Source organism: Chelonoidis abingdonii, chromosome 3 (assembly GCF_003597395.2).
Source record: "Chelonoidis abingdonii isolate Lonesome George chromosome 3, CheloAbing_2.0, whole genome shotgun sequence".
Taxonomy (NCBI): domain Eukaryota; kingdom Metazoa; phylum Chordata; order Testudines; family Testudinidae; genus Chelonoidis; species Chelonoidis abingdonii.
In genome coordinates this window covers 131,218,167-131,244,523 of record NC_133771.1, presented here as the reverse complement: position 1 = coordinate 131,244,523, position 26,357 = coordinate 131,218,167, and the positions used below count along the sequence as shown (strand labels likewise).

Genomic DNA, 26,357 nt, shown 5'->3' with positions numbered 1-26,357 from the left:
TAAAATCCTTCATTCCAAAATAGCAAAACATATAATATATAGACCTTATCTGGCAAACTTTTACCTGTGAATGAAAGAGTCCACTACAGGAACAAAGTTAAGGTTTTGTTCCTGCACAGAGATTTGCAATATACTGGCCTGGGGTAAGTTTGGTATCGGGGCATGTCTACACTAATACATATTGCACAGCAAGCAAGGGTGTAAATCTACAGTTCTGTAGTGTGCTGAACACTAACTGTCCATTAGGGCCCTGCTGCTGCTCGCTAAAAGTACCCTTGTGCCCATTTGAAACAGCAGTACGTCCACGCACACTACAGAACGTCTACGACTCAGCAACAGGGTCCACGCAGACAGTTAGTGCACAGCACGCTGGAGCACTGTAGATTTACACCTCAGCTTGCCACACAGTAAGTATTCCTGTAGATATTCCCTCACAAGTGCATACATCATCATAGGTCGTGATTTCTATGGTTTGCTTTTATTGATTTTTATCCTGAATAATGTGTGTAATTGTACAGGTTTAGAGTAGCACTTGTCAGCAGATTTTTGTTTGGAGATTTATTTGGTTTTTATACTAGGAATTAATGGGGCTGATTCCCGTGAACACTAAGATTCCTTTTCACCACTCCGGCAGCTTAAGGGAGCTTTATAATGAGAGTAAATGCAATGTACGCCTCATTCAAGGTCCCTTTATGCTGCCAGAGTATGAAGGGACATCAGTGCAAACAAGATCTGGGCCCAATGTCTGTGAACATTATTGAGGAAAAAAATGTGACTGGGGTAGATGGAATGAGGGGCATGAAGAGTTCAGAGAAAGGGAAACTTCAGGGCCAGGAAGAAGAAGGTCACTGTGCTACCCACTTCCCGCTTGCAAACAACACTCTGTTCTAATCTACTCCTTCCCTTGTCTACTGGTAGAGGTATGCCTGAATGGGAAGGATGTAATTTAGTAGATATTCCACACCATGCAGTTTTTTGTTTATCTTTTCTCATTTTGCAAGTTGTTTTTCCAGCCTGGAGACGTAGTTGAGCATAAAATTTATACTGGATACATTTTTTAAAAATATATCTAATACTGTAGATTTCTTATGTATTTTGCTATCTGTTATTTTTCTTCTCAGAAGCTCATTTACTTATATGAGCTTTTGAAAAGAAATAAGAAGCATTGCTTTTTTTATGAGCCAGCAGTTTTAGTTCCTTTATAGCTCATAATACTTGAGAAGTCACAAGGAATAACTAGATAAAGTGAGGTACATTAATCTCAGGATGAAGATAGACTCTAATAGCTGTATTGTAAAAACTATTAGCTTTGTTTAATGTTTTTTCTGGAATCTCCTTGATATATTATTGTTTGGTTCCTTGAACAGTTTCTGGCCAGGAACTCAGGATTTGGGGCGTGAGCAAGTAACTTTGTGTCTTCATCAAATCCTTGAATGTGCCACAATTATACACAGGTTAAGGGGTTGGTACAAATCTGTGGCCTACTCTTCTGCCATAGCTCTGGAACTTAGTTACAGTACGTGTATCCTGTAGCCACCGGGAGCTGAGACAATAATGAACATGAGCTCTTGGCAACTTGGTGTAATGTGCTCCTGTCACCTGCTGGCTTTGAGAAAGCATTTACTTGCATAAGGCTGGGTAATCCTATCTACTGATACAGATGCCAAATCCTTAGAACTGGGATGTTTTTGAGCAGATGAGGGTGAAACTCATTGGGAAATACATGGAAGCATTTCTAAGTCAGGAGAAACAGTATTCTCAAGTCATGTCCTGAGCTTAAACATACTGTATCTTAGAACAGCATTCTGCCATTTGATGCTAATTTAACTGTGCCTAGGGAATATAGTCCCTAAACTGTAGGGGTGCATAGGTATAAGTGTATACACATGTGCATGGGCTTGCATATGTATATATGAACACTCTCTAGTCTGTCTTTGGACATAGTTAAAAGCCTTAAAAGAAGCAGAGTTCTGGGTCAGACTTACTTAACAACTCTCGTGATTTTTTTTAATTAGAATTCTGTGAAATTCTAGAATCAAAGTGAAAGTGATCCCTCAAACACAGAATTTTAAAATTACCGTAAAATTCCATTCCCGAATAGCCCTGTTCCTGCTGTGGGTGAAGTCCGTGTCAAATCTTCCCTTGTCTTTAACAGGAGACAGAGCAGGGAGGTTGGACACGGTAGATAAGTAACATCATAAACCAGAGAAGCATTTAAAACAAGATTTGTAGTGCAGCTTATCAAAAGCTTGCATGCTTAGGTTTTTTAAATGTTTTTCTATCCACACTGGGATTCTAATTAATAATCATTAAATTTTAGTCCCTACCCTCTCACAGCGTTTTGTATTTAGAGCCTCAGCTGCCTTTGAGCCCGGGACCCTTTTTTTCATTTAGGCAAGGCACTTGGTATTCAGCCTCACTAGCACATTTTTAGTGCATTATTATTACATTCTATTGTTGTGTCAGAGCCTACGTTGGAACAAAGGTATTACTCAGTAAACGTTTGCGGCAACAGGGGGCTGTAATTGCTAATTAGGAAAATGCATGGTAATTTAGTAAGTGAGATATTATAACCGTCTTTGATTCAATTATCTGGTGGATGGATTTGGAATGTACAGTGAGGGACCTAGGGAAAAAACATATCACAAATTGGTCAAATTGCTTCATTTAACAGATTTTGCTTTTTTTCCTTGGAAAATGCATTTAATAAGCCCAGTTCCTTAAGTAGACCAGTTCCTTTAGGAATCCAGGCATAACTCAATGCCTGAAATCACGTCATTAATTATTCACAGCAGGTCTCCAGCATCCACTGCACATTGGTCCCACTTCACTAGGAAAGGCTACCTTCTGTTAAAGCATTTGTAAGGCTAAAATGAGTGATGATTCTCTTGAGGGGCACTGGGAGAAATCGGTTTCCATAAACATATTATATTATTAGTTCTTCCTTCAATGCATTGTCTGTGATGTATAGGGACTCTTCTTGAGTGATTGCTTTCTTTCCTTTATCAAATATCTATTTATTGTGTGTGCATGGAGAGGGGAAGGGGGCAACGGTGTCATGGGCCCTAACCCATGCTGTGCTGTACCATTTAAATACAGTGGGCTGGGTACTCCAGTCCATCAAGTTCATCTTGCTCAGTGTAAGTGGTATAAAGTGAAATTATACCAAGTGGAGATTCCCACAGCAGAATTTCTTCTGTGTAGGAGAATCTTCACTATCATTACTGCTTCCTATGCCCCCTGTCCCTTTCTCACCCCCAGTGGAAGGAGGAAGAGGAGGGGCATGCCTGGGAGGGGTGCCCTGCTCGCATAAACTCCATTAGAATAGGCTCCTCTGCTACTCTCATTTCTGCCAGCACTGGGTGGCCAAGGATCTGGGACTCAGTCTCAGCTAGATCCTTGTGGCTTCTGCTGTCCACTGTGTTGGAGCACAGCATGGACATAGTAGAGAATTAGGAACACTATATACACAATACAATCAAGATCTGAATTGTTCCTAGCCTTAATGTGGCCATGAAGAGAAAGTAGCCTCCCTCCCTACCAGCATGGTCACATTCAGGCTACTCAGCTCAAAGCTCCTGGTCCCAAACTGAGCAAGAGGCCAGGGAGGGAATGATGCCATGGCTCCACAACCTTCTTCCTCACCCCCCTGCACCCTGAGCAGCAGAGCTGGTAGGGTCCAACACGTGAAGTAAACTACACCCTTTTTCTCCCTCCTCCCACAGAGAAAGAAGGGGGCAGCGGTGGAATTGGGGCTCTGAGCAGCATGTTTCCCAGTGCTTTCCCAGGGACAGCACAGCTACATACCCCGCTCTGTGTTTAGGGCTCAGTGTGAAAACCTAGGGCTCAGAAAGTGAAGAGGGAGCAACAAGAAGCTGATAGCAGCTCTCTGATTCTCAGCTCTGCCATAGCCCCTGCACTCATTTCTCTTTTCAGGAAATGCCTCCTCCTCTCCCTTTCCTGATACTCTCCTTCCCCACTTATGATGGGCAGCGCAGGGTCAACTTAACCACCTCTTCCAGTTTTACATTGGCAGAGATTGCCCTTGCCCAGGGGGAATTCTCCTGGGACAACAACTTTCAGCCTTTTTAAGTTCACTTACACAGCACAAAGTGAACTTGGCCAACTGGAGAATTTATCTTCAATCTAGTCCTAATTCAGTTTTCCCTTCATAAAAATCTCAAATCGTGTGTGTGTGTGTGTGTGTGTGTGTGTAAAACGTATTTTAAACCAGTGGATTGATGTCATTTTTATTTAATACAAGAAATGTCTTGGGCATTCATAGTTTATTCTATCTGTTATATGAGAACTAGCTGGGCTACTGAACACTAGATTTGTTTTCTCAGGGAGTTTAGCAAAAGCTGCTGGTAGTCTAAAGTGGAAGCATTAAAAGCCATTCAACACAAGTGCATAATGAGGATCACTGTAACACTTCTCAGGCTGCCGCCACAAGTGGCAATTTATGGGCAAAAAAACCTTACTCCTGAACTTACCTTTCTATTGATATTATTTGCATGTAGATTAAACATAATTCACAGATTCAGTAGGAAAACAGTAATTGTGTTCATGTCTTAAATAGAGAGCACCAAATTCTGATTTTATTGTGGTTGTACACGTGTGAATAAGGGCAGAATTTGACCTGTAAAGCTATTAATGTACATGTCAACCAGTGGTCTTCTGCCCATGCACACCCATCAGCAGTGGCAGACTTTTGTTGGCTATATCATGGCAAATGTCATGGCAGTCAAAGATTGGCAGCCTTATTCAACCACTGTATGATCTGGGATCTGTCTGCATTAGATCCTGCTGCCCCCTCGATGGACCACTATGTTTACATTTGACTGGAGCACTTCTGCTGTGAGAAGTTGGTCCAATTAAACAGTGTTTCTCAAACTGGGGTTCGCCGACCCCTGAGATCCACAAGGTTACTCCAGAGGATCCACAGGCCCCACTGATCATCTCTTCCCCCTCCCTCCTTCAACTCCTCCCCCACCCTCCCAGTGCCCCCTGCATGCCAGAGAACAGTGTTCAGTGGCGTGCAAGAGGCACTGAGAGGGAGAGGAAGGAGCGGTGATGGGGCGCACTCAAGGGAGGGGCAGAAAGAGATAGAGAAGAGAAGGGTGGGGTGGGAAGAGGTGGGATAGGGGTTGGGCCTAGAACTGAGCGGGAGGCTTGGGGGGGCTGCAAAAATCTTTTAAATCAGAATGGAGGTCCTCGGGTTGCTAAAGTTTGAGAACTGCTGCAATAAAAGATATTGCTTCACCCACCTTGTCTTAGGGTTGCGTTTGTGAGGGGTCGTGGCAAGGCATTCTTGCCAGTGGATCGGTGGATCTTGAAACACTCTCATTCCCTTATAAGACTGCGAGAACCCTTGCCGACCCCCCATCCCCTGGTGCATTGCAAGATGGCAGGGGTGATGGGTGGGTTAGTTTATTACATTTATTAACCTTTTTTGGGTCTTCCCCCCTCCCTTTTAAAAGGGCACCATTGTACTCAGGGAATTGGCACTGCACTGTTCCAAACACAAACCCTGGAAATAAACTGTACTGCAAAAAAAATTCATGGAATTGATTATCTCCCCCAACATGCGCGCGCGCGCACACACACACACACACTTGTATGTCAGCATATATCCAGTGATGGGATAACTTGCCCCAAGAGAAAATTTCTTCTACCCTAAACAGTTAGATGTACATAGTTTCTCATATCAGCCACAGTTGGCAACTGTCACAGGGGAGCTGATCCCTGTAAGTAGACGCAGCAGTGTTAGAACAAGTGAGCCCAATCCAGCCAATTAAAGGGGCTGGGCTACACCTGGGCCTATAAAGGACTGTTAGAGGCAAAGCAGAAGGGGAAAGTGATTGTGGCAGGTGGTGCATAGGGCAGGAAAACCATGGTGGACTGGAGCTAACTCCAATGGTGAGTCCCTAGAGTAAGGGGCCAGGTGCTCAGGGAGGCAGCCCTGAGGTTTACTACTCCAGGAAGGGAGCAGAGCTGATGAGAACTAGGAAGCTGCCAGCAGCAGGATGCCAGAGACCCTAGGAGGAATGGCCCGGAAGCCAGAGAGCAAAGAGTAAGTTAAAAGACTGTTTTCTGTTTGTTTACTCACTTAAGAGAATAAACCTGCGTGATAGAAACTGGCTGTGGCAACACATATTTGGCTGATAGCTATGGGAAGGGGAGGGGAGGGGAGGGGACAGAAGCTCCTGCTTGTAGAGTGACAAATCGTATCAAAGATTGCCATTTAATCATGCACATTTTATAAAATCATAATTTTGTGTGAGCCTGTAATTTTTGTCTCAAATACTGGCTTTTTTCTCACCCTGTCAGAAATAACACAAATGCCTGATCTCTTTAAAATATTTTCAGAATGTGCAATGGGAATCTTCAGTGGTGAATAATTCATTTTTGGAGTGGAAATCATTGTAATGTGACTGACGCCATAATAACAGGCGTAATATTGTAGACACCATATGTCCCAATCACTTTTCAGGATTTTCAATAGCAATTTGAAGTTCTTGCTCAGTATATATCCTTGAGATCAGGTGGAATCCAAATGCTGAGGTACTTCATGAGGTTTTAATAGCACTTGGAAAATCAAGCAGTATGCACATAAAGACAGATGGACAAAGCATGGACACATTAGATAGAAGCAAGAAAATATATTTGTGAGGTACAGTCTAGGGGGATTAATAGTTTTGCCTGGCTCAGCAACATAGCCTGAGAGAGAGAAAGGAGAGATTATTCTCTTACACATGGAAAGAAATGAAACTAGCTGATAACTTTCATCTTCTTACACTGATGTTACTCAAGTGTAGCTGGGATTAGCACACAATAAGAGCCAGTTTTCTTCATGAGAATAAGAAGAAAGTTTGGTTGCCCTTTAATAATGCTACTAGACATGAGTAATCTTTAGGGCTGTATTGAATTGATAAGCAATCATCTGAGCAATTGTATAGACCCTTTTAAAACACTGTAGATATCCTTAGATCTGTTTTTAATCAAGCATTTTTAGTCTGAGGCTCAATTCTCTGTAGGAAAAACCCTAATATTAAATCAACATTTGTTTGTTTAAATGCTATGTTACTAAAAGTTAAATTCTGGAAGAAGCAAAGACTTTCCCCTATAAGTGGATTTGACTACTGTAAATAACCATCAACCACTACTGTATTCTGAATTGGATATTGTTATACCACTAGACAACTACTGAAAATAATATTCCTCGAACACACTTTATTTATTGCTATGTACTGCTATATAAACAGCTTTCTATGTTGTGCATTTCTCATAGGAAAGTCAAAAGGAATTTAATGCTCCAGGGGCACTATTGAATGTAAATTAATTTGTGGCTGAAGAGCATGTGGACTCGCCACTGTCATGGAAACTGCTGTTTCTTTAGGGTACCACTCATTCTAATGTAGCCAGATAAAGCAGATTTCATCTTTACGTTGCTGCCCAAATCTGACCCCTTCCTGAGGGTGTCTTCACCCTATGTTCATTATGACTGGGCACTTGAGAATTAAATCAGAAAATGCTCTGAACATGCTCAGTGTGTCTTGACATCTTTGTGTGCCTGTGTTCTTCCTTCAAAGTAATTCAGGGGAGATTCTAAAAGTGGCAATGTTCTTGAAATTGAAATCTCCTGACTAATAGCTTCATTACACAGAGCTGGAGCTATCCTCAGCTAGGGAGAGCAGATGGAAATTTTAGGGCTGAAAGTTGCTCTTCCACCTGTTAGCACCTATAGTGGTTGCAAAGGGTAGAACATAGCATCTGCAAGGCTTCCGTACTGGAGGATAAGTCGAATAAAGCCCACCATCACCTCTGGTGACTGGGAGCACAAGTTCTCTACAACCAGCTCCTGCAGTAGCCAGGGACAGATGTCCCACTCATCCAGCTTTCTGTGGGATGGAGGAGAACATTTAAACAAGGACAGGCAAAAAGTAGTATTTTTAAGGGTAGATGGAACTCCATGAAATTTGATAATTAGTGAATGTTTAGAACTGTTTTTTTGACTTAGATTTTTTTTGTGACATTAAGTTTGTGAGCGTATTACAGGAATATTGACTACACTGTAATTACATCTTTGGATACACATGTGCATACCATAAAATCCTGTACATTCGCTGTAATGAGTGGAACTATTGTGAAATATGTGAAATGCATATTGCAAGTTCAGTAGAACATTTGTGGTTAATATGAAGGATTCTGTAGTAAGTACAAGTATCACAAGATATAATTGGTGTCTGAATGCCAGAAATACTGAGATTATGTAGACACAAATGATTCTACTCCTATTTTGTTACTTACACCAGCTCTATAATAGCCGGATCCAAAGTCTGTTGGAGTCTTTCCATTGACTCAGTTGGCTTCAGAGCAGGCCCTAATTTCCTTCCTGGGAGTGGACTTTGTTGTTGTTGCTGCCGTGTGCCCCAGGCCATGCCACTGATGACCTGTCTTTTGAATGCATTGGCCCAGAGCAGAAGCAGCATGTTTGGTCTTTATCTCCTATCAGTTTGAAGTTGAAATTCAGTGCTGGCTCATGTTGCTGTGGAAACACAAGTCCCGACTTTACAGTTGGGCCCATTGTACAATATTACTGTGACAGAGATGGTAATTTCCTGCAATATCCTTGAAAGACCTTATTGTATTAAGTATGTATGTTATTGTGGGTCAGGATTGTATATAACCTCTCTAGAGAGGTAATATGACAGATGGAGGACCTTGCAGACCAAAAGACTGTATTGAAAATGTGCCAGACAAGAATGGACTTTTGGGACAATGAGTGTTAAGTAGCTTTCCTGGGGAATCCCTAGGGACAAGTTAATTAAAATTTCCCAACTCTTGTTATGCAAAAACCCAGCCTTTGAAACTCGCCCCTTAGGAAAGGGTCATTGTCTGCTGATCACCTGTTACAGAAGGCCAAGGTCAAAGGCCTGGGCTGTGGAAAGAAACTGCTAATGTGCCCAGCCTTGGTTCTGGATCTAAAACAGATGAACTTGTAACCACAGGGGAAACCCTCCAGTTGTGAGTAATTTTAAAGGACTAAAATGCACCAGAGCCCTAAACTGGAGTTGCGGGTGAACTCTGGTAAGTTTTTCAGTATGATCATAGGTTTTTATCATTTGTTTTTAATGATTTCTCTGTAATGCTTTTCCTTTAAGAATAAATGTACTTGCATAGAAGGAGCTATGTGTTAACTTGTAACTGCAGGCAATACACAGGTTATAGCTAAGGATATGATTCTGTCACAGATTCTGTGACTTTCCGGGACCTCCTCTGGGGCAGGGCTGGACCTGCAGCCAGCCCCAGGGCCCCTGGAGCAGTTGACCTGTGGCCTGCTGGAGCAGTGGCTGAGGCTGGAGCAGGAACAGCAGTGAGGCTCAAGCTGAAGTAACTGCAAGCCCTGGCAGTGCTCTATTTGTGTCTCCCTTCACCCCCTGGGTATTTTTAGTAAAAGTCAGGGACAGGTCAGGGGTTTCTGTGAATTTTTGTTTATTGCCTATGACCTGTACCTGACTTCTACTAAAAATACCCATGACAGAATCTGAACCTTGCCTTCTGAGAGAAAGAAAAGTGCAGGCAATGACCCTTGCCTTGCTGGGGATTTCACAGTGTAAGCAGAGGGATATGCAGCCTTAGTCCCCTGCCTAAAGTGGATATCATTGGTGGACCCTGGTGGGGGAAATAAAAGTCCAGTTATTCTGAAACTGTGACAACTATATAACCTTAAATTCTGATGCATAGCCAGTGGAAGTTGAAGCTTAGTGAGGGAATGCTTTCAGTGATAATACCAGAGTATTATAACACTAACTTAAAGAAAACAAGTGGCTTATATAAGTCACCTTTTATTGAGTTACTTACGTTGTCACTGTATGGTTTCCATTGCCCATGTTTGCGCTCCAGAGCTTGTGTAGCTGGTGCTTACAGACTGCAAGACTTTTTTATTTAGTAATGGAGGGACCCAGGTGTTTTTGTAGGAGTTCAAAAATGGCTGGTCAGGCTAATCAAGAACGAGTTGGGAACATTGTCCTGTATTCTCTCTGGATCATTCCACAGCTGAGAATTGCTCTTTTAACTGAGATTTTTGTCATTGTGCACAAATGCATCTGCTGTATGTAGTCACTTTTAGTTTGATGGGAAAAGAAATCTTTCTATAATATTTATTGACTCACAATTACATGGGAACCTTCCCACAGAAGCAATTAAGATCATTCGGGTTTATGAATTTAGTGAGCCTTACAAAATATGTACTGTAGATGGAGCAGTAGTTTTTTATATATCTAAGAATATTGCCACATTTTTCCTACAAATGGGTATTCCTCTGGATCTTTAAGATGAGGGCAGGTGAGGACCAACAGATGTCCTATGTCCCTTATTAACGTAAAGCACTTGCCTCCAGGAACCAATTATATTTTTCACCTGATGAAATACATGGCTGCACAGAGTAGTTCCTTGCCCCCAGGGCAGCCTTTTAAATCCTATGTGGGGTTCAGGCATCCTTTGGATCCTAAAGTGTCTGTTTGTGTGACTTTTGTGATTTAGCAAGGAAGGTAGAATGGTGCTTGATTTACTTTTCTGATTTTTGAAATAGTTTCCCTCCTTCCTAACTTGTCCCATATTGAGTCTTCCCCCACCGACCCCCAATAGGAAGTAGATCACTGTTAGACTAAACCCTCCTAGTTAAAATTCTTTGTAACTGTGAATAACCAATTACGAGACATTGGGAAATAAAAAAACATACATTTTATTATTTCCAGTACTTGAAAATATGAACACAATAGATGTCCTAAAATGGAACGAGAAATCAGGTATAATTTCAGGAAAAAATTGGAGTGAGGAGGGCAAAGTTTTGTCAGCATATAGCATGTGTTATGTTCTGCAAAGTTCGGGGAGGGAGTGGGAAATATAATGGAGCAGATAGACTTTTCTTAGGTTTAAGGAGGCAAACCAAGGTGTGTGGGATAGTGGGGGCCAAAGCAACTTCCCCCTTTGCTCCATGCTGCCCTTGGTAGAAAAACTTTTTTTATAAATAACAAAAACTAGGAAAAATAACTCTGGAACTGGGAATTAGGAAACATGGATTCTAGTCCTGACTCTGTCACTGACTGTGTGCCCTTGAGCATGGAACTTGGGCCAACATATTTATTAGTAGTATGATTTCGAGGGCCTCTGTTATGGATGCCCAACCTGAGACAGAGTGGCTTCTTGGACTCATCTCTAAGGAATAAATCCAAAAATAGTGACTTGTGTTCTTTAAGGGGCCTCAAAACACTAATTCACTAATCAAAAGTCCCATCAACTTCTTTATTGATTGTAACTCAAACGTCTTAAGTAGATTTTTCAAATGTAAAAGAGCAAAGCCATTTGAAAGGAAAATATAAAGTGTGCCTATGTGAACTGATAAGCTGAATTTATTCAAGAAACTTTAGGTTCCTTAATATGTAGTGACCCAAGTAATCTGAATAATTTGCTATTATGGTGTTGATCCTGAAAATACTTAAGTAAGTGCATGACTTAGTAAATGTGCGTAGTCCCAAAAGTTAAATACATGAATGTTTGCAAGATAAGGGTCTGAGACACCTTCCTCTATTGCTACAGGTACTATTCAATGTGAGTATATATGTTAGAATCTGTCCCTTAATAATCACGGTGACCACTTTTTTTCTTGTTTGTTCCCAGAAATATTGGAAGCAACATTTCTGGAAACAAAGAAGCCTATTGTCGTATGTAACTATTAATGCTGCTTGTGAAATCGAAGTGCCATCCTCGCAATAATACTTTCTACCTCTAGGAATCACAGTAAAGGATTGTGGAGGTGGCTGTTTTTTTTAGTATCTGCAGGTAATGACTGTTTTCTAGCTGGTTAATCTCTTGTCTTTAATTAAACCGAGCAGATGCTCCCTCGCCCAAGTAATAGTTAGGGACCAGCAATTGAAAGATCAGTGCAACGTGTAGGTCAGACAAAAAAGGTACGCAGTGGTGGTGTAGCTGTGTCAGTCCTAGGATATCTGAGAGACAAGATGGCTGAGGTAATATCTTTTATTGGACCAACTTCTGCTGGTGAGAGAGAAGCTTTTGAGCTGACACAGAGCTCTTCTTCAGGTCTGAGAAACCTACTCAGAGTGTCATTGCTAAATATAAGGTGGAACAGATTAACTACATATGCTAAACACATTTCTAGGGACCATTCAAGGTGAAGAGACCTGTTAACACCTTCAGGGCCAGCTTCAGGAAGCGCGGGGCCCAATTCGAACAGTTTCGACGGGGCCCCGGCAGGGATGACTAAAAAAAAAACCAAACCAAAACAACAAAAAACACCTGTAGAAAAACACTTGCTCCAGGTCTTTGGTGGCACTGAAGGACCCGCCGCCGAAGTGCCGCTGGAGACCCAGAGCGCCACCAGATGAGTAAAAATTAAAAAGGCGCCTCTAGCCAGGGAAGGGATTCTCACACTGGGTGTGGGGCCCGATTCAGGGGAATTGGTGGAATTGGCCTAAAGCCAGCCCTGAACACCTTTCCTGTCATAGCTGGGAAAGGGGAGAAGGCAGCTAGGGGGGAGCAGGTATTAGTGGGTTACAGATTGGATTTATGGCTTATTACAACAGTGTCTCTATTAACTCCATAATTTTTAGTGCCTGGCAGAGCAGTGAATTTAACCTCCCAGGCTCATCTTTTGAAAGTATTGCACAGGTTTCCTTTGAGGATGAGGACTGAGAGAGATTCCCCCGCCCTCCGCGCCACCTCCCCATGACTGGAGAGGTGTTAACATGCCATTTCACCTTGAGTCGTCCCCTGAAATGTGTGTTAACATCTTATGCTAAGCAATCTGTTCCACCTTGTATTTAGCTGTGAAACTCTGACTATATTTCCCAGACCTGAAGAACTCTGTGTAAGTTGGAAAGCTTGTGTCTCTCACCAACAGAAGTTGGTCCAATAAAAAAGAAAGTAGTTGTTCAAAGGTGTGGGGAGGGATGGGTTCTGAGTCAGCAAGAGGGCTGCAGCTGGAATAAAGGCAGTGAAACTATAAATCTGGAAATGACCTCTTCCATATGAGACATTTGCTCAAATAAAAACCTTTATTTTCTGTTTACATTACATGTGTCAATGACCTCATGCTTGGTACAAAAAGCATTGCTTGGCTATTTCAGCTGGGGACAGGCAGTCAGGAGATGGTGTACTAGTCCAGCCTTCTTGTGTGGCTTTGTGCCAATCACTAAAGTCCTGATTTTCAGCTATGCTAGGCACCTGCAGCTCCTGTTGACTTGAGCTGGAGTTCTGAGTGCTTAGAATCTGTGAAAATCAAGGCTTTAACCTATTTGTTCTCTGTAAAATGAGAGTGACCCTCATCTAAAGTGTTTTGTGATCCTCCAATGAAAGATACAACGTGAATGTTATCATCCCAGGTGCAATGCCAGGACTTCAGCCATTTGTTGCTCTAGTATTTAAGCTGATTTTTTTTTCATGCAGATGGCCTGAAACAATTGCTCAGAGGTGTGGACTCTGTCCTACTAATTTCAATGAGGTATTAACTCTACATGCCCCCAGTGGTGATTCTTTTAAATGATAGTTCTCATCAAAGCTCATAAGAAAGGAGGGGGAGGGTCATATTATGAAGATCTACACAATTTGCTGTGAGTAATATCTCCAATATGGCATTGCCAGTTGGTAGCACCTGATAAATACCACTATTTACTCCCATCCACCCCCTCAAAAAGGAGTCAAGCCCAAAGAGCCTAGCAGAGGTCAGATGGATGTCTGAGCCCATTACCAAATTAACAAGAAAATAGCTCCCGGTGATAGTGTTAAACAGAATGGTCTAATGGCTTAAAAAAACAGACTGTAACTGGTTTTAAAATGATACATATTTTAACTGGAAGTGAGATTGAAACAACTTTGAACTAAATACATGGAATTAGTTATTCTTCAGCCAGTTGAATAAGTTTAAGAAGTTGAGATGGCCCTATTTGATGTGGGCACATGGATGGGGAGCTCTAAGTGATGGTAATTGCATACTTAACATTTCCATGCAGTTCTTATACAGTAACTCTACAGCGTCCCTGTGCTTAAGCTGAGGCTAGGGTCCGGGCCGGCTCCAGGCACCAGCACAGCAAGCAGGCGGTTGGGGCGGCCAAAGGAAGGGGGCAGCACAACTGAGTCTTCAGCGGCAATTTGGCAGTGGGTCCCTCAGTCCCTCTCGGAGGGAAGGACCTGCACCAGATTGCTGCCAAAGAATGAAGGGGAGGCGGTGGAGCTGCTGCCGAAGTGCCGCCAATTGCAGCTTTTTTTTTTTTCCCCTGCCACTTGGGGCGGCAGAAACACTGAAGCTGGCCCTGGCTAGGGTTTCCAGTTCTGGTCAAATGTATTCCTGGAGGTTTCATCACATGATATGATCTCAAATGAAAGATTAATCTTTACTTTTTGGAGACTCCAGGACAATTCTGAAAGGTTGGCAACCCTAGCTGAGACCATTCAATTTCAGTAAAACAGAAAACAAATCTTAGTATATTCCACACAGGTGAGCATGAGGTAAAACATTAATATACCTAGTAATGAACTTTGGGGATTTAGCAATATTACATGCATAGGCCTCTAAATTAAAATGTAGTGGTTAAATCTGTGTGATTTTGTGATTAGGACTGGGAGTCAGGAAAGTACGATTTTATCCCTGGCTTGGCCGGACTCATTATGTGAGCATGTGCAAGCCACTTTTAACCATGCTGCACTTTGGGTGCCCATCTGTCCAAGTTTATATTTACTTCCCTCACAGGGTCCTGTGAGGCTAAATTAATGTTTCTAAACCACTTTGACATATGATGGAAGATGCTGCAAATGCACATACAATTGTTAAGGAAAAATGGAATGTGGACTAATCTCTCCAATTTATTGTACCCCTCCAAAATGCAAAAGGTACAGCCCACACGTCTTAACATTCTAAAGAACAACCTCATAAGAGTTCAATAACAATAGTTGCAGCTAATCAATCAAAGTAAATTTGTGTGACAGTTTAATGCAATTTGTAACTTTTTTTTTTTAAGAAATGTGACTAATCCCTGGTTTCTGCTGACCCAAATTAGGGCAGCATAGCAGGCACTTAAATGATAAAGCAACTGAGGCACTCTCCAATAGAAAACACTGGCAGTGCATTCCCTGGGGAAAGCAATGAACAAAGCATCTGAAGAGATAAAGGGAAACTATCAATTTTTTCATTGTTTTATAGATACAGTTGCAAATCATGAATAGCATCTTCTTTCACAGCAAGTGGCTTTGGAGCTTCTGGGATTTAGTGGCCAGTAGAGTAACAACCTGGGTTTGATTGTTTTTGGAAAATGTTTCAACAATGCAAACTTTGAAGAGACTTTAATTTTACATGGAGTGGGGAGAAATGGAAGAAAAGTGCTGTGCTGTATAGGCTGATTCACAGTTACCTTGGTCATGTGTTCGCCTTGCATATCCAAATAGTATGTGCTTGATTAATGAGCTATAGTAACTAGATTACTTGGAATTCTGATTAATAAAACCTGATGAGCTGTACAGCTCATCAACTTAACATTCACTTGAATTAGTTCTGAATGAGTGGAATTTGATAAAGTTGCATGTTATGAAGCTGCAGCATCTGTCTGCATTCTATATGAGTGTTCAGTCAGGGTTCAAGGCTTGATACTTGTGGAAAAATCTCAACATAGGGAACATATTTTCTGTATATCCTCTCCGTGTTCCCGATTACGTGTCCTTGTAGTTCAAACTATCTAGCACATTTCTTAGGGATTCTGTTTACAGCTCCTCTTTCAGTAGCAGTGTATCCTAGGACTGAACTCTTCTGGTGCTGAAAATTGCTAAAGGATAAATGGGTAGCATATTGGAGTTTCTTGTATTCAGGATGCCATACAGGGAAATTCAGACTTCCCCTCTGCAGATATTAATGTCAGGAATAAAAGGCCAAGGAGTTAAAAAGAGTAGATGGCATTTCTCCTTGGAGGGAGGATGTTTGTATGCTGAAGGAAGGTGTTGGAACTGTGGTTCATTTTTAGTGCTCCCTTTTCAGGAAGGCTTGCAATAAAGCCATTTACCTGGTTCAACATCATTTCCTGAGACTGGTACAGTCAGCCATCAATCAGCCATCTGATTCTTCAACTCTGTAATCCTTTCTCACTGTATACAACCACCACATAAGGCAAGACCAAGTCATTGACCTATTGTGGGCTTAGTCGCCCCACCCTGCCACACGTGTCAGAGGTCAGAGTTGGAGGGAGGGGCTTAAAAGGGGAAAACACAGCAGAGTTGGTGGCAGACTAGAGAGGAGAGTGGACTTCCAGACTTCAGTCAGCCATCTCACCAGGAGCTGAAGACCAGAACCTCTCAGATGATTACTGCCCAATGCTGAATACACCTTTAATAGGACTATTTTTTCTTAGTCGCCTGTGAAGCTAGTTGGGGCCACAGTTTAGCAGAAGTTGACTAAAGGAAGAAAGACTTGTCCCACTGTGGGACAACTCATTTGTGTTCATTTCTTGTAATGTTTGTTGACGACAACCCTGGAAGGGACGTACTGTCCAGGGCTCAGCCATAAGACAGATCCTGTTACTACTAGGCTGTCGTGATGGAACAGCTGGACATCGCAGAGCAGCGACCTAGGTGAGTGCAGGGGCTTGGCACAGGGCCTAGGGGGCACCTTGCTGAAGGAGCCTAGTGATACTCACATTACAACCAGATCCACAAAGAGACTTAGGTGCCCAAAGCCCAGTTTTAGGCCCAATAGCAATTCCCAACACTGCTCCTCGGCTGCCACCTAACCTTGTAGGTACCTGAACTCACTCAGCGCTGAAGTTTCTGCCTCTGAACATGCATACTTCTGCCTCAGGGAGGTGCCCAGATGCCTATCTCACACCTAAGTCCCAGCATGATCCTCCAGCCAAGGAAAGATAGGCTGAGGAATACCTATCTTGTCTGTGGGGACTGATCCGGTAGGTGTACCCTGAGTGTTTCTAACTCCACATCAAACAGCCAGGGAGAGAGAAGGCGGCAGCCTCCCTGACAACCTTAAATCCAGTGGTTAGAGTACTCTCACTGGATTTGAAAGATACCCCATTTCAACTCCCTCTGCCTGATGAGAAGAGATTTGAACAGGGATTTCCCACCTCCCAGGTGAGTACCCTACCCACTGGACTACAGGTTATAAGGAAGGTAGTGGCCTCTTTACATCCACCATCCCTCCAGCCCCCAAAATTTTGGCATAGAGGTAAGTGCTTACCTAAGCTGTTCTCTCTCAAAAAAAAAACAACTTATTTAAGTGTCTAAACTGTCTGATTTAATGAAGAGGGATTCCTAGCTGAGGATCGCAAACAGAGACTAGCACTTCCCTACAGCTCAGGGTTGAGCACCGAACTCAGAGAGGAGCAGGGCTTTAACATACCTCTTATCGGCATCTCTCATTAGGTAGCTTAGGCAGCTCCCTGGCTTTTGTGGATCACAGTCTCAGATGCCCATTTCTCCCCATTCATTATATAGGAGCCCTACATGTCTGAGTTCGATATTGTGGGTCCCAGTGATTTTTTTCAAGGTGCCTAAAAGTTAGGCCTTGCAGCACGGGAGTCCCTTTGTAGATCCAGGCTTAGTGACTACTCCTATGAGTTGGGACTCTTCTTCTTTGTTAGGGCTTGCAGAATCGGGCCCCAACTATGTCTGCCCTGTGACCTATGGTAGTTGAGCCATTAACAGTAGTTAGGTAGTTTTCAATGGACTCGATGCCCACATAGATCAGTACTTTATGTATTTAAAGCCTGATCACAAACCTATTTAAATCAATGAGAGTCTTTCCAGAGTTTTTGGATCAGGCCTTTAATTTGCTAAGTAGATGTTTGTTTTCTTTACTGCTTAATATTTAGCAAAACAAATGTAGAAACTCTCTTCATCTTTACAAAAGAGGCAACAGTGCTAGCTGACTAAAAAGGGCATAATTTGTTGCCCCACTTATCTCATTTTGTTGATTAGCTGCAACAGATGCTGATGCCCAATTCACTTTTTAATATAGTAAATTTGGCAGATTTGATAGCTCCTCCTCTTCTTGTACCATCCTCAACAGACATTAACTAACTGGTACTGTGCCATAATGACAAACATGAGTTGTTTTCACTAATGGCACATCTTGCATTAGCCATCTGCATCCTTCTTTCGTATTTCTTTTGAAGGGCCTGATCCTGCTAATTCTCAGTCACACAAGCAGTGCTTTCTGACACCTCTACTCACACTGGAAGCAACAGGATTACAACCATGAATAAGGACTACTCATATGAATAAGATTTTGTAGAACAGGGTCCTGTATTTACAGGACTGATCCTGAGCAGAGCTGGGCAAGATTTTTTCGAAAAATAGTTTTTGTTGAAAAATGCAGTTTGGGTTAACCTAAAACTATATGTGAAATTGACATGATGAGAACAGTAACTGTCTCTGAGTTTAAAGAGAGATGAGTAGCCAGAACTTGAACACTTGTTTGGAGAGAGGATTACTGAATCCAAATTGGTTTCCATGTTTGTGTTGCAAAACAGCTGTAGTTGATGAGAGTGATGCATCTGTTCCTCCCTCAGAGCTCTGGTCCCAGCTCTGTTGTGGCTTTGACTGACACTTGGGCCAGTGGTTTTGACTAAAGCCTTCATCACAAAGGAATTTGTTGTGTTTAGGGCAGGATTAAAAGACAGGTTCCCTGATAGTAACAAAAAGCAGCTTTGTCTGGGGTGTCCCAAAAACAGCACTCTGTTTAGCTGGCATTCTGAAAGTAGGACTACATCCATATAAGCTGTACTGTTGCTCTTTGCTGTTAATCCTTCTTTGTGCAATGTAGGAGCTGGAGCTATATTTAGAGTGTCAACAAAAAAACAGACCAGGAGGAAGACCTGGAGTCTGTGCCCACTCTTTTTTCTTTATGCCTGAGCACTTAACCCAATCAAGAAGTCCAAAATGTGTTTTGTGACTGCTCAGCAACTAGGGAGGATTGTTATAGTCTGCTGTCTCGCAGCTTTTAATTCCATTAGCCGTTTTGCAGTACAGTTTGTATCGACGATTCTATACCAAATAAAGTTTTGCTGTGCAGTGGACATTTATCTTCTTTGAGGCTCTAATGGAACACATGCGTGTTCCTGTCTTTTCACAAACACCCAGTTTTAAGAATGTCTCTATCTGAATTAACCTATTAGACCATAGTTTACTGTTCCTTCTATTTCTGACTGTCTGTCTGGTGCATCACCCTGTGGTTCAGCTGGTTGAGAGTAAGGGCAGAGTGGAACTTGTAGTCCTCCCTCCACAGCGTGCTGCTTAGTGGACTGCAGAGGCTACTTCATCCATTGGGGCTGCATTAACCTTGGTGGAGCAACTCCATGACCAGAAGGAGGATTTGTCCTTCCTGCACATCTACCTAGGCTGGCAGGGATACTTGGGTCAGGAGATGGGCCCTGTATTTGTCCTTTAATGCATAGGAACAACTGTTACTAAGTTTCACCACAGCGCTCTCTCTCGCTCTCTCTCATGTTTTTACCCTGAACTTGAAGCAAATACTCACCAGCAACCACACAACAAAAACACTAACGGAGGAATCTATCCATGCAACAAAGCCCGTTGCCAACTCTGTCCCCATATCGATTCAGGGGACAGTATCATAGGATCTAATCACATCAGCCACACTATCAGAGGCTCGTTCACCTGCACATCTACCAATGCGATAGGTGCCAGCAATGCCCCCTCTGCCATGTATATTGGCCAAACCGGACAGTCTCTCTGCAAAAGAACAAATCAGATGTCAAGAACTGTAACATTCAAAAACTAGTTGGAGAACACTTCAGCCTCCGTGGTCACTAAATTACAGACCTAAAAGTCACAATTATTCAACAAAAAAAACTTCAAAAACACCCTCCAACGAGAAACTGGAGAACTAGAATTAATTTGCAAACTGGACACCATTAAATTAGGCTTGAATAAAGACTGGGAGTAGGTAAGTCATTATACAAACTAAAAACCCATTTCCCCATGTTAATTTCCCCCTAGTGTTACTCACACCTTCTTGTCAACTGTTTGAAATGGCCCATCCTGATCATCACTTAAAAAATTTTTTTTCTCCTGCTGATAATAGCCCACCTTAATCAATTAGTCTCATTAGAGTTGGTATGGCAACACCCATTTTTTTTATGTTCTGTGTGGGTATTTGTGTGTGTGTAATCTTCCTACTGTATTTTCTACTGCATGCATCTGATGAAGTGGGCTTTAGCCCACGAAAGCTTATGCTCAAATAAATTTATTAGTCTCTAAGGTGCCACAAGTACTCCTTTTCTATTTTTCAGAAAAGCTTGTGCATTTAAACTTCTCGTTTGGTTCAATAAAACCACTGGGAGTATATTAATCTTTTATTAAACTTTCTAGTAGTTAGATACTGAGTAGATTTGCTGCAACAGGTGTAAGCTACAGTAAGAGAGTCAAATATTTTTAGGCTAATTAAAAATACATGGCACAGACATGTTGATCTTGGTTTGGCATTCTGCAAGACTTGCGAGAGTGCAAGGAAATCCTTGTAGGGTGGAGAGCACTGCGGTGAAGTTGTTCTTAATCTGGAATGACTGATGTTTTTAAAGCACTGGAGGATAGCACACTATAACAGATGGAAGGGAATGCCTTTCCTTCCACTGGCTTCATGGGCTTGGCTTTGCTTTCAGTGGCAGGTCTGTGCATTAAGTGACTGCAGAATGGAACCCACAGCACCTAGTTCTCATTTGCACTAAAGGTGGCAGTGTAAAGGGGCTTTAGTGTAAATGAAAATCACATCTGTAATCTTCTGCTGACAGATGATAGCAAAAGCTACAATCGGGCTCTGTTTTAAACCCTCGAACTAAGCAGAGCAAAATTGATGGGCCTTTCAGTTAGCAGGCTCACTCTAAAAGCCAAGCAGTATTTTATCTGGAAAGGTTGAGAAAAAAACTACTTTTGAGTTACAAGTCATAAAACATACCTAGATATGATATTTTGACTTGTCTAAGGCCACTTTATGTCCTCCTAGCTCACAGCTCATTACTATCCCTCCAAACCTGGAAAGAGCATCATCGTGTTTGGAGAATGTATTGCATCTTAATTGGTAAACATTGAGCCAAATTCTGACCCTGAGTCTGATCGCATACAGGAGAATTTCCCTCCGTGCAAGATGCTGCAGTATCGGACATAGGGACCTGTCAGAGTGGAAGGGGGAATGTCAGTAGTACCTTGTATTATGGCTCTTCTGGGCTGCAGAGTGACCCACTAGCACAAGTAAGAAGTTACTGTAAATAAAAGCAGAGGTTGTTCTTGAACCATACAATGAGATTCTACACACATTCACACTCTTATTGTGGGCCTAATCCAAAATCCAATGAAGTTAATGAGACTCTTTGCATTGATTTCAAGTGAGGTTGCATTTGACCCTATATAAACTATTAGTGCATTTGAATATTTATGTACCTTCCTCTAATTGCTCTTTTGCACGCTTGAATACAGAGGGGGGTTTTAGACTGTAATTTTCCTTGGTGTATTTAGATTAAAGTTATCAAAGATTTTTGTATGTTAATATTTAAGAAATTGGCATTACAGTGTAACATAAATGGCATTTGAATCTTACAGCAGTGAAACTAATGATAAATTAAACTCATCAAGGTTCTGTTCAGCTGAGAGCTGTCAAATTATTTTCCTGTTTTTTGTTTTTGCATTGCATCAATGCTTAATGTTTACCAATTAAGACCCATGTTTCTCATTGTTTTGCAAAAACAACAAGTATGCTCACAATACATGCTCTTCTACAAGGACTGCCAAGATTTATGCAAAAATGTCACCTTGTCTGAGATGAGACTAAAGTTCTCAACAATCTGAAAGGTGTTTCTGAGTGTCTGGAGAGATTTCCTGCATTTTGTTCTAGTTTCAAAATTTAAAAAATCTTCTAATTGTGTTCTTTAATGGATGATTCCTGGTAAGTATGTAATATATTTGATAAATTAAAATATTTCTGCCTCTGCAGAAAAGAGGCTGTGTATGGTGGGACTATAACAAGCAAACTGCGCCCTCAGAGATATACCATGTGAATCATGGAGTTATGTAAACTATGGTGAAGGGCTTCTTACTATTTCACAAAGCTGCAAAATGTAGAGGACCTTTGTTGGGCCAGATTTCCAACAGATTGTTGTGCTATAAATCTATTTGTACTGCATATGGAAATTGGGTAACTGCATCCAATCCTTAGGCACTGAAGGTAACTACTTGTACAAATAATGACCTGTGTTTCTCATGCAGGTGCAGTAAATGTGCACACATACAGGTCAAGACACAATGAATTTTGTGTGCTAATCTTAGCATTCCTCAGTTGAACATTTCTCCTGGAATCTAGTTTGAAGAGGTGTTGTTGGATAGGTTTTTTGCATCTCTTTAATTTTACTTTTGAGAGCATAGTGTAAGACAACGAAATGAAATTAGTTCATAAGTAAACAGGCAAAGCAGTGGTAAGCAGAAAACTCATTTTGTATTTTGGCAATGTTGTCTAACTCATTTTGTTCAAGAAATATTATGAGTAATCACTGGGATGTTGACTATAAGCTAAATTGTCATACCCCTTACAGGGGAGCAAGGTCATCACCCTCTTGCTCTGCCTTGTTCAGATTTCAGGCCTGAATATGGGGGGAGGAGAGAGGCTGCATGCTCGGTTACCTGCCTTACTTCTGCTCCACAAACAAGTGGGCAGAGAAGACCAGGGATTGGAAGGAGCCTTGGTTCATGCATACGCACACTCTTGCTTGCTGGCAATATACACAAATAGTAAACTGCTGCATTAAAAAGGGTGTAGTAATTTACTCCTCTCCTAGATCAAGCAGAAAGCGCAGCAGGAATTGTGGCACCTGCTTCTGGGCCAATGCAGCTACACACTGCCCCCACACAGGCAGGGCCGGCTTTAGGAAGTACAGGGCCCAATTCGAACAATTTCGACGGGCCCCTGGCAGGGATGACTATACATAAAAAAAAAAAAATGTAAAACACACATGGGGCTTGTACTCCCCAGGCAGTGCTCTGAGTCTGCGGCGGCACTTCGGCGGCAGGTCCTTCACTCGCTCCAGGTCTTCGGCGGCACTGAAGGACCCGCCGCCGAAGTGCCGCTGAAGACCCAGAGCAAGCGAAGGACCCACCACCAGAGTGTCCCCGAAGACCCAGAGCGCCGCCAGGTGAGTAAAAATTAAAAAGTAACCTCTAGCCAGGGAAGCGATTCTCACTGGGTGCGGAGCCCTCTTAGGCGCGGGGCCCGATTCAGGGGAATTGGTGGAATTGGCCTAAAGCTGGCCCTGCACACAGGTAAAGTTAGTCTTGCCTCCTGTGGTTAGTTGTAAGCCATGTCTCCAACTGTGACATCTTCTTACTGATTCTGAACTCTGCTGAAAATGAATTGTTCACAAATGACATGTGGGGATCTGAAACTGGACTAAATGGGTGGCTACAGCAAATGATACTGTCCTCTTGAATATACAGGCAAGACTGAATAAAGGCCAAATCCTGATCCCATTGAACTCATTGGGAAACTTGCCATTGATTTTAGTGAGATCAGCACTTGGCCCCTAGAAAAGAGGGCTCACCTCTGCAGGGATGGATTTCCCTATTGTGCTGTTTTATGGTTCTGAGTGTGCACGTGCACAGGATAGGGTGAAGTGCAATGATTTTTTTCTAGTGATTGTTGTGATGTGATAAACCTCTTACCATTTGCCTAGCACCTTTTCATCCTGTGTGACTTTACTGACCTGTATATAAAATTGTCCAGCACTAAATATTACCAGTTCTAGACTGATCCTCCTTCCCCCACCAGCAGATATTCACACCTCTTCAGAAAAGAAATTCAGGACAAATACAATGTGTAATTGAAATCACTGGGTGGGAGGAAAGTAACTCCGTGATTTGGTGCCAGTTCACTTCCTCACTTAAGAAAAATCCCCTGGGGATGGGGTCAGAAAAGGCAGAAAACTGAGGTAAACTGAACCTCAATATTTTCTAGGAAACATGGCCTCTTCCATGGTGCTGTAGAGCAGGCAGTGCATGAGGTTCCACCACGTCAGAAGTAAAAGCCATTCTGGGGCAATGGTTACGTTTTCATGTGGCTCTCTGTGCTTTGTCTCCCCCTCCCTTCCCCATCAGATCTTCCCTCCTTGTCCCCCTCCCCACCATGGCATGAGCTTTGTGGTACTGTACTGTAGTTGGCAGAGTTCCCTATGGTTGCTCAATGTCAACCATGGAGGGACTCTGCAGGCATTAATGCTGCTCTCCCAGTCTTTATTCAAGCCTTGTTTGATGGTGTCCAATTTGCAAATTAATTCCAGTTCAGCAGTCTCTCACTGGAGTCTGTTTTTGAAGGTTTTTTTTCTCGTAATATTGTGACTTTTAGATCTGTAATTGAGTGGCCAGGGAGGTTGAAGTGTTCTCCAATCTGGTTTTTGAATGTTATAAATTCTTGACATCTGATTTGTGTCCATTTATTCTTTACATAGAGACTGTCCCGGCTTTTGCCAATTTACATGGCAGAGGCATTGCTGCACATGATGGCATATATCACATTGGAGCAGTGCAGTGAATGACCCCTGATCGGCGGGCTGATGTGATGTGACTGGGGTGGATGGGTCATTACACAAAGTAAACTGATTTCCCCATGCTTATTTCCGCCTCCTCTCCCCAGTTCCTTACATCTCCTTGTCAATTGCTGGAAATGGGCCATTTTCATTACCACTACAAACAGTTCTTTTTCTCTCCTGCTGATAATAGCTCACCTTAACTGATCACTCTCCTTATGGTGTGTAAGTAACACCCATTGTTTTCATGTTCGTGTGTGTGTGTGTGTGTGTGTGTATATAATGTGTAAGTGTGTATATAGTGTGTGTGTGTGTGTATATATATAATATATATATATATAATCTTCCTCACTGTATTTTCCACTACATGCATCGACTGAAGTGGGTTTTAGCACATGAAAGCTTATGCTCAAATAAATTTGTTAGTCTCTAAGTTGCCACAAGTACTCCTGTTCGTTGTGTATGGAAGGTTACTACTAGCAACCTTCCATTATTCCTTCAGCTGAACATGCAGAAGCACTATGAGCAAAGTCTTCTCTCTGTTGCCCATTTATAGTCAGAGTCTCTCCTTAAAGATGATAAAGCTACAGGTTTTTAAATGACTGTTAATGATGTCTTTGGACAGTAGACTGTATTTGGAAAGGTCTGCACTTGTGGTACTGTAGCACATACACACAGATCACTGTAATAGATAATAAGGTCTGTGATGAACAGGCATTGTGAGCCCAGTCGCTTCAATTATTTACTCCACTGTTTCAATTTACAGGTTCCGTTTTTATCTATTCACATTATGAAGTTTCATAGGCAGAAGCAGTGGGATGCTGACGTCTTGCATTCAGACTCAACATATTGCTCTGAAAATAAAAAGTCCTGGTATATACACACTTCATATTTGGCATAGCATATAGTTTGGATTCTCCAGAGTTTCTGGTATTAGGGATTTAATTGTAGAAACAAGTGTGGTGGGATTTAAATAAATATTGTGTTTTCTTTCACTCACAGTAACAGCTGTGATTTTATTTTTTCTTTTCTTTCACAGGAAGAAGGTATAGTGAAGGAAATAGACATCAGTCACCATGTAAAGGAAGGTTTTGAAAAGGCGGATCCTTCACAGTTTGAGTTGCTGAAAGTATTAGGGCAAGGTTCCTACGGAAAGGTAATTTTCTACAGTATGTAATCATTCAGATCAGCATTGTGAGAAGATAACATAATGAACTTAATTCTGCTTTGAATGGCACTAGTACCATCCCATTGAAGTCAATGAAGTTGTATGGGGAGAAAAGCATATTTGCCATTTACTGGGGCCCTATGTACGACACAGGTTAGGGAATAATGTTTATAAGGCTAGGCCTAGAACACAAGTAGTGTTATGTACTGGTTTATGTAATCCCCTCCGTGTTGCATTAACCCACCCCCCAGCTGTTTCAGAGGTGGGGATTGTGCTATAATTGTTAGTTAGGGGACATTGGTTGATTTTCAGAGAGGATTGTGGGAACTAGGCATCCAATTCCCATTGACTTTCAATGAGGTATGGTCACATAATCCCCTCAGGTCCCTGTGAAAATCCTCTGAGGCTCATGTTCTGAGCTCTGGAAATCCCAGGCTTAGGGAGCAAAATAGCAACCATTAAAGTTAAAGCATGGGACTGGGCATCAAATGTTTCAGTTGCAGCTCTGCCAGTGACACCACATATGGTCCTGAGCTTTCACTTACCTTCTCTGTGCTTCAGTTTGCCCATCTATAAAATGAGGTTATTGA

At 42.1% G+C, this 26,357-nt stretch overlaps 1 protein-coding gene across 4 annotated transcripts in view; it reads left to right on the top strand.

The window, feature by feature from the left end:
* RPS6KA2 (ribosomal protein S6 kinase A2) overlaps positions 1 to 26,357 on the top strand; it is a 464,767-nt gene that overhangs the window by 270,234 nt on the left and 168,176 nt on the right. For all 4 annotated transcript variants that reach the window (XM_075064103.1, XM_075064105.1, XM_075064106.1 and 1 more), the window contains one exon: positions 25,639 to 25,755. In XM_075064103.1, coding sequence (XP_074920204.1) covers positions 25,639 to 25,755 — 117 coding nt within the window. The remainder of the gene's footprint in view (positions 1 to 25,638; positions 25,756 to 26,357) is intronic.